The sequence below is a fragment of the Symphodus melops genome (assembly GCF_947650265.1).
Source record: "Symphodus melops genome assembly, chromosome: 14".
Lineage (NCBI taxonomy): Eukaryota > Metazoa > Chordata > Actinopteri > Labriformes > Labridae > Symphodus > Symphodus melops.
This window is the reverse complement of record NC_136704.1, coordinates 10,965,317-10,973,724: the sequence shown is the minus strand read 5'-3', so window position 1 is coordinate 10,973,724 and position 8,408 is coordinate 10,965,317. Positions and strand designations below refer to the sequence as shown.

At 43.2% G+C, this 8,408-nt stretch overlaps 1 protein-coding gene across 1 annotated transcript; it reads left to right on the top strand.

Moving 5' to 3' along the window:
* Positions 1-918: 918 nt before the first annotated feature.
* Positions 919-1,817, top strand: LOC306835170 (B-cell receptor CD22-like; the record flags this gene model as incomplete). Its single annotated transcript, XM_079361598.1, has 3 exons — positions 919-961; positions 1,140-1,445; positions 1,549-1,817. The coding sequence occupies 3 exons, from the start codon at positions 919-921 to the stop codon at positions 1,815-1,817; spliced, it is 618 nt and encodes a 205-aa protein (XP_079217724.1).
* Positions 1,818-8,408: the final 6,591 nt, after the last annotated feature.

Genomic DNA, 8,408 nt, shown 5'->3' with positions numbered 1-8,408 from the left:
CGTGTCTTAGTGAGGTGACTGGTTTGTTTTAAAAATCATCTTTCTTCTCCATTTTCTCTGTTTAAGATCCTGGTGTCTTGTTCGGTAAGTTCAGCTATAACACATGTTTATATTTCATCGTTTTAGTTTTAAGCAGCTTTTATTTGTTTGTTTTTTTGTTAATCAAACACTTTAACTTTGAAGAGTAACTTACTTTTGAATTCCAGGTGATGGGTGTTACTGCAGTCCTGTCAGTGAACATGCTGACAGTCATCATGTTACTGACGGTCTCCTCTCTATCAGGTGAGCTGTTTGTTCACTCACTTTCATTCAAAGATGTTTCATCTTTACAGTTTGAACTTCTTGTAGAAACAAAGCAGAGAGAAGAGCGCAGATAGAGTTTCTTCTTTCATCTCTTCATGTCCTGTATGAAAAGTAAAGGAGTAAAGGAGGCAGCAGCTAAAGACGGAGAAAAATGTAAGGGCTCATTCTCAGATATAACAGGAAGCCCTGCTGAAAATAGTTGATGTCTAACAAATGTTCTTCTTATGCAGAATATACTCCACATCATGGTTTTTATTAGGTTTTGTTTTTATTACAGGTGTTTTGGCGGGTTGTCCTGGAGAAGCAGCTCTCTTCATTACTACACCAAAGATGATGGAAGCACTGAGTGGATCTTGTCTGCAAATCCCGTGTAACTTTGGTGCCAAAACAGACGAAGAGTTTAACATGAAAAAACTAATATTTGGAATATGGTACAAAGAAGACGGAGAGACCTCCAGACCAAGACATGTGGTTTTCAACAGCAGCGGGACAGTGAACACATTTCCAATGAACATAACTGGAAACTTGAAAATGAAAAGCTGCACCACTCTGATTTATAACTTCAACACAACATATACAGGCTTATACTACTTCAGAATCATGAACTGGCCATACATGGCAACAGCTATCTGTGATCCTCTTCACATTACAGTCAAAGGTAAGTTAATGATGGTGTCTTTCAACTTGGTTTCAGCTTTGGTCTGAGCGGCACTTATTCTTTGTTTTTTCAGGCCCTTATTATACGGCAAGGATTGAAGACTGATATGTGTTGTTGTTATTTTTTGCGATTAACAGTGTGGTCCAATCAGTGAACTATCTTTGATTTGAACCCACAGATTCTCCTCTGAGCCCCAAACTAGAGATCCCAGCAGATCTGAGGGAGAAGGAGTCTGTCACTATAACCTGCTCAGCTTTCACTCCCTGTCCACACTCCCCTCCTAAACTCACCTGGAATCTCAAACAAGACTCTCTCAACAACATGGAGGAAAACACAGACGGAACCTTCACCACTAAAATCCAGGAGCAGATCACTCTGACGGACAAACATGATGGAGACAACATCACCTGTTCTGCATCATATCCTGTGAATGAAGGAAAAGATGTGAAGACAGCAGAGGAGACAAGGACTCTCAGTGTTTCATGTGAGACATCCAGAGATTATTTCCTCCTGTTAGAATGTCAGGATTTTGAGTTTATTTTATTTTATTTTTAAAATTAATTATGTTTGTCTCACATTTTCTTCAGATGCTCCTAAAAACACTTTAGCGTCCATCAGTCCATCAGGTTCGGTGTCAGCAGGTGTTCATGTGAACCTGAGCTGCTCCAGCAGAGCCAAGCCTCCTGTCAGCAGCTTCACCTGTTTCAGAGATGAAACCATGAAGGTATCTGAAGGAGAGTTTTACAGCTTTAATGCCACAGAGGGAGGAGTTTATTACTGTGTGGCCAAGAATGAGCTCGGACATCAGACATCAACATGGATTAATTTGAGAGTTGGAGGTAAAAACTTAAAGTGAAAAAGTTTCTCTCCTCCTGTATTTGGTTCTTTTTGCTGTTGTTTTCTGTTTGTTATTCTAATCTGATTTTCATCTCTTTTTGAATGTTCCTGTTCTTGACTGCTTTTGTATCAAACAGTTCTAGAAATGATCGCTGCAATATCAACTCTAAATGTCTGCATACCACCCATCTTTTCTTTAAGTCACAAAGATTGTGTTTTTCTTCCCTTCCTTTTTTTTTTTGCTCTTACATGCAATTGATTTTCTTAATCCAACTGTCAAGTTTCTCTCCTGTGCTTCCCAACTTGAAAAGGGACTGATCCTCTACCCAAAGGACTGGACTCCACTCAAACGTTTCCTTTCAATTCCTTTATTTTGAAGTTCAGTTCAGTTCAGTTCATGAGTTTTAGCCTTCGGCTGCTTCACTTTAAGTTTAGAAAGGTTTCCGTTTAGGTTAGGTTTAGGTTAACCATTTAGTTTAACCCTTTAGGTAACCGTTTAGGTAACCGTTTAGGTGAAAAACCTTGGAAACAAAAAGAAAACACAAAATGTTAACATGACATCAAAACATAATTTAAACATTTGAACTGAGACACATGCAGGAATAATTTTAACATTTTTAAACATTTTAATGTTCTACTCTTTAAACATACTTCTCTGTGTATTAAACATATTTTAATCCTGCATTTTAACAAATGTTTTGAATTTTAAACTCATTTTAACATTTTAACAACACAACAAATGTTTGCATTTTAAACTAATTTTAACATTTTACATTTTAACAAATATTTGCATTTTAAACTAATTTTAATCCTGTTCTAAACAAAATGTTTTTGTATTTTAAACTAATTTTAATAATGTTTTTAACAAAATGAATATTCTACTTCTGTTTTAATCACACGTGCAAAGTAAACAAACCGCCTCATTAACGTCACCCGTGGCAACAGTATCAAATCATTAATCAATCAAGTCCGTCTTTTTTTTTCCTTGTGCTCCATCAAAAGTTTATAAACAGTGGTTTTTCAATTAAAGAAATACTACAATAACTTAATAACGAGCCGCATTAAAAAATAAAGAGACAGACTGTCAATAACTTATAAAAAAAACAAAGCGCCGCCTGCACCGGCACAGCCGCGGATTTGTCCATGCCTGTCACTTACCGGCTGCCTCTTTGGTTTGTTTTGTAGAGCTCAACTTTGCACAGTTTGTTTGTGGTTTTATTTCTCCTTAGTTTCGCCGTCTTAACATGCGTCTCTGCCTCTCCTATCAAACTTTTGTTGTGTGCGCGTCTTTTTTAACGCCCCCGGTGCACTCGCTGCGAAGATTGGTTCCTTCCGGTCAGGTCGAATTTTAGCGCATTTTAACAAAATAAAGATCTGTATTTCTGCAGTTTCTTTTTTTTTTTTTTAAATGAATTTAATTTATTGATCTCAGTATTCAATCAAATATTTTCTTTTTCACGGACCAAAGTCCAGTTTGACTTTACACCTCCCACTCGATCTTCCCTATGGAAACACTGGGGGAGATCGCCACATTTGAATATAGCCTAGATCCTATTGATCCCTCTCTAGAAGCTAAGATTTCAAGATCTGTTCTTCCACCGGTAGTAACACCACCAGTCGCCTGACATCCCGATGAAGCGTAGTGCTTATGATCTTCTCTGGTTGTCCACCTGAGGTTTGATGGCGTTTTCCAGTTCTCTGAGCTCTGCTCACGGGAACACAGTAACTTGGAAAGACCCTGATGCTTACGTCCCTGACAATGCCTCTGTTGTCTGGATTGGTACTTGTGACTCTTCCCAGCTTGAATTGTCCCCTCAGTGCGTTTTGATCGGCTATCCACACTATGTCTCCAACAGAAACGTTTCTTTGTGCAGTGTGCCACTTGCTCCTTACAAATAAGTTTGGCCCTGCTAGTTGGCTCCAGTTCCTCCAAAACTTTGTCACCTCTGACTGCATTGCTTGAAGTCTTTTGTATGGATAGCTGGAGAAATCAAAGGTACTTAGGTCCCCCCTTTGTGATGCCCGCCCAAGAAGAAGAGAGTTTGGTGTGATATACTGAATACAATCTTCTCTGCTTTGCACTCTTGCGTCAATTGGGCGCTCATTTGCAAGGTTTGCTGCAGTTTGAAGGGCTGTCTGAAATTCACTGTAGCTGAATGAGGACTCCTTTCCAATGCTCTGTAGTGCGCGCTTGACAATGCGCACAGCAGCTTCTGCAGCACCATTTCTATGAGGGGACTCAGCAGGATGAATCTTCCACATCCAATCTGTGCCATTCCGGGCCGCAATTTCCTCGAGACCTGCTTTGTTCTGGCCATCCAAGAATCTGTGCATCTCCTCCACGACGGGTTTTGCCCCAATGAAGTTGGTGCCCGGATCTGACCAGATCTTTCTAGGGTGACCCCTGATTGCCGTGAATCGCTGATAGGCCAAAAGAAAACTTTCTGTTGAAAGACTGCTGACTAACTCAGTATGGATGGCTCTGCTGGCCATGCAGCAAAACACAACACCCCAGGTCTTTAACGTTACTCTCTTTTTAACATCATCCCTAACCTGGTAGGGTCCAAAAAGGTCCACCGTAGTATACTGAAATGGTGCGGCAGGTTCAGTTCGCTCTGGTGGTAAGTCACCCATCACTTGTTGGCATCTTACTGCTTTTGCCTTTCTGCAGATGATGCAGCCATCAACAACTTTTTGGGCCACTTTTCTTCCCCTGATCACCCAGGCTTTCCTTCTCATTCTGAGCAAGGTCCCAGCCACGCCATCATGATTGTCATAGTGAGCTTCCCGGGCAAGCAGTGTGGACACCCAAGCATTATAAGGTAAGAGTGGTACAGCAACTTTGTCATCTCTGAAGACTTGCACTCGTCCGCCACATACCAGAAGCCCAGTGTCGCCATCTTTGTAGACAACCAGCCTGTCTGTAGTAGTAGTTGGGAAGGTTATGCCTTCTTGTGCTGCAAGAAATATATCTCTGAGAGCATCTTCTCGCTCCCTCACAGAGATGGCCCCTGCTAAAGGAATTCCCTCCCACTTTGAACTGTACATGGATTTAACTTGTGTAAAGAACCTTTTCACAGCCCTCCAGATCCATGCAATTGTTTTAACCAGCCGGTTTAAGACACTGAATCGCCTCACCTCTACAAGCCTTTGAATCACTGACCCTCCTGGTGGTCTCCTTAGTTCCATTTGGACTTTGTCTTTACTTGGTTTTGGTTCTTGTTTCTGTCCTTGATTCTTTACATTTGACCTGGTTAGCACGGCAACAAATGCCCTTTTCTGCAATTTGTTGATGTTCTCTCTGGCAGTCAGGGCTATTTCCTCGGCTGCTTTTATCGGCCACTTATTTACTGGGAATTTCAGAAACTTTGGTCCATTTTGCCATTCTGAGTCTTCGTCCATACTCTCTGGGCTTGCACCTCTGGTGATTATATCGGCAATGTTTAGCTGACCAGGAATCCACCACCAGTCTTGGATTTTTGTCGTGTTTTGTATCTCACCAATCCTGTTTGCGAAGAAGGTTTGATAGCCATAGCTTTCTCTTTGTATTGCACCAAGGACTGTTTGGCTATCAACCAGATGATACCACCTTTCAACCTCAATACTGCTGTGCTGCTCAAAGTACTTCTTCAGACGTGAGGCAAACACTGCTCCACACATCTCAGCTTTAACTGCCTCGCCTTTATGATCCAAGGGGGTTAGTTTGGCTTTGGATTCAACCACCCTGATGATTGGGCCGCTGTCCGTGTTCCACCTCAAGTACATTACTGCTCCATAAACATGCTCGCTCCCATCAGAGAATGTAATTGCCAATGGTTTGTTAGTGAAGCAGGGAGGGGTTAGTGCCCTGGGGAATTTGACTTTTCCGAGTCGAGCATACTCTTCAAAAAGATCAGTTGCATCTCCTCTGAGGCCATCTGAGAGTGCCAGGTCCCATGTCTGCCTGACTGAGCAACTTTCGTTCTTTGCCTCTTGAAATGCTCTTCGCACCAGAATTGATCCCTTTTGCTTCGCAGGACTTACTAAGCCCAATGGATCATAGAGTCCTGCTACTTGGCTGAGCAGTTCTCGTCTTGTTAGGGGGTTTGGTGTTTGGGCTCTGATTTGCTCTTGTGAAAGGTCTTGGCCTAGCCTCATTTTTCTCTTCTTTTTTGAAAAATTGATGCCTACCATGACATGCAATTTGTCTTCTTCCACCAGGTACCCCAAACCTAGTGCCTTGTTATCGTCATCACGCATCTGGTTTGGTAAGACCATGGTCTTAATGCTTCTCTCAGCCTGGTCTTGGCTGCTCTCCTTCCTCCCACTGTGACCAGAATACACCCAAGGTTTTAGCTCAAACCCTCCTGCCTTTAGAATCTTCTCCACATTTGTTGTGATAGTTCTCAGCTGGTCGAGGTCGTTGTGAGATGTGAGAATGTCATCGACATAGCTGTCTTTGTGAAGCACCCGACGCTCCTCTTTGAGGTGAGTAAAAAAGGGAAGGTTAGCAGTCTCACGCATTGCTAGCTGTGCAATACATCCTGCAGGCTTGTCCCCAATGCTCACTCTGGTTATTGCATATTCTTGAAGCTCTTCATCCTCAGAGTCCCGCCAGAGGAATCTGTGCAGGTGTACTTCCCGGTCCTCCAACCAAACAGAGTTGTACATCTTCTTGATGTCGCCCAATGCAGCGTAAACTCCTCCCCTAAATCTTAAAAGGACAGCACGAATTGGGTTTAAGACATCTGGGCCTTTCATGAGCAGGTCATTTAGGCTCACGCCTCTGTACTTTTGGCTGCTGTTCCAGACAAGCCTTACTGGGGTGGTGACCGAGTGGGGGTTTGGTGCTATTAGATGACTCACATACCAGACTGGACCCTCCCACTTGAGGATACTTTCTTCGGATAATTTCATTGCAGCTCTTCGACTGACCATGTCATGCACCTGTGCAGTGTAGGCAACTTTCCATTCTACTTCTTTTGCCAGTTGTTTTTCGGTTCTGAGGAAGGTGGCCTCAACTGTTCTTTTATTATTTGGGAGTGATGCTGGGTTTTCCAACCAGGGGTATTTGGCATGCCAGTGTGGGTCTTTGCTGTGGTCGTCTCCTGTAACATAAGTGAGCCCTGCCTTTACAACCTCGAGCTCCCTCTCCTCAGCAAGGGTCATTTCTTTCCCACCTGGCTGGCAATTTCCACAACGGCAGCCTCCACATTTCGGCTCACATGCAGCGCCAATGCTCTCCCATTTCCACCAGTCTAAGAAGTCCCGGTTGCTTGTTGAAGTCCTTGCTTCCATGGATTTGGTTCCTAGGCTTTGGCTCGGCGGAAGTTCTCCTCGGACCTCTCCAGCAAGCTCCTCATACATAACAGCAGCTGCTCTCATTGAACGTGCAAAATGAGTTTTTGATCTGTGAGCTGAGAGAGTCAGTTTTTCAAATAGCTCTGGGTGCGTTCCTCCAACAGTTTTTCCCAGGGGTCCATCCCATAACACAAGGTCTCCAACTATTTTGACTCGTTGAGGTGCCAGTTTACCTTCTCTGTGGCTTATGAGCAGGTTTATTTCTTTCGGTCGCCTCAGTTCTTCTTGTGGGATGTCGGGAAAGAATTTTTGCAGTTCTTGAGCCTTTACTGTTCTGTGAACATCAGCAATACTGTCTAGACCATAACAAATCAACTGGTGGGATTTTACTGTGCCCTTTAGAGTCTTTACGCGGATTTTTAGAAGATACCTCTTTGTCTCAACTTCAACCGTCATCCCTGCTACTCCATGGACAACAAGAGTGATTTCCTCACTTCTGAGGTTCAGTTGGCTCGCTGCTTTGTGAGTGATGTAGTTGGTGTCTGAAGCAAGATCAATAAGCGTGCCAATTGTCTGTCCAGCATTGGCGGTGACTTCTAGCAGCATCATAATGACTGGAAGCTCCATCAGACCACTCTCAGATAGAAGTCCTGGTGGATTCTTAACTGTGTTGAAAGCTCTGGATGCTGTGTTAGAAAAAACCTCCCGGCACTGCTTCGCTAACTCTGGAGGGAGTTTTTTGAGGAACTCCTCTTGCTCCTCCGTTTTCTTCCTTCCACCCTTATCATCCACTGGACCAAATGAGTTTTTTCTCTCAACTGCCAAGCTCCTTTTCCTATCTGCATTTGGGCACAGATAGAAATGATGCTCCTGCTCATCTCTGCAGTCCTGGTCTTTACACAAAAAACCCAGCTTGCAGTCTGAACTGTACTCATGGACTTCGAGACACTTTTTACATGCACCCAACCTTTTCACTGCAGCCCTTCTTTCCACGAGCTTCCCAGTTCTGAATTGTTTGCAAAAGTACAGCTTTTTCCTGTGTTTACTATCTCCGCAGACAACACAACCTGCTTGGTCCTCCTTTGACTTAGTTGACCTTGTTCTGGCATATCTCGGCTCAACTCTTGTGTCTCTTTTATGAGGCTCCTCCTCCCTTAGTTGCTCGAGCTGCTCATATATGGACTCCTGTGCTTTGAGGAATTCCAACAGACTGTCAAACCGACTCTCTGGTACCACAGCATTTCTCTTGTCAGCTGCAAAGACCAGCCATTCTTTCTTTAACGACTCTGGAAGTTTGCTTTCAATCGATTTTGTCACAAGAGGATTTTTA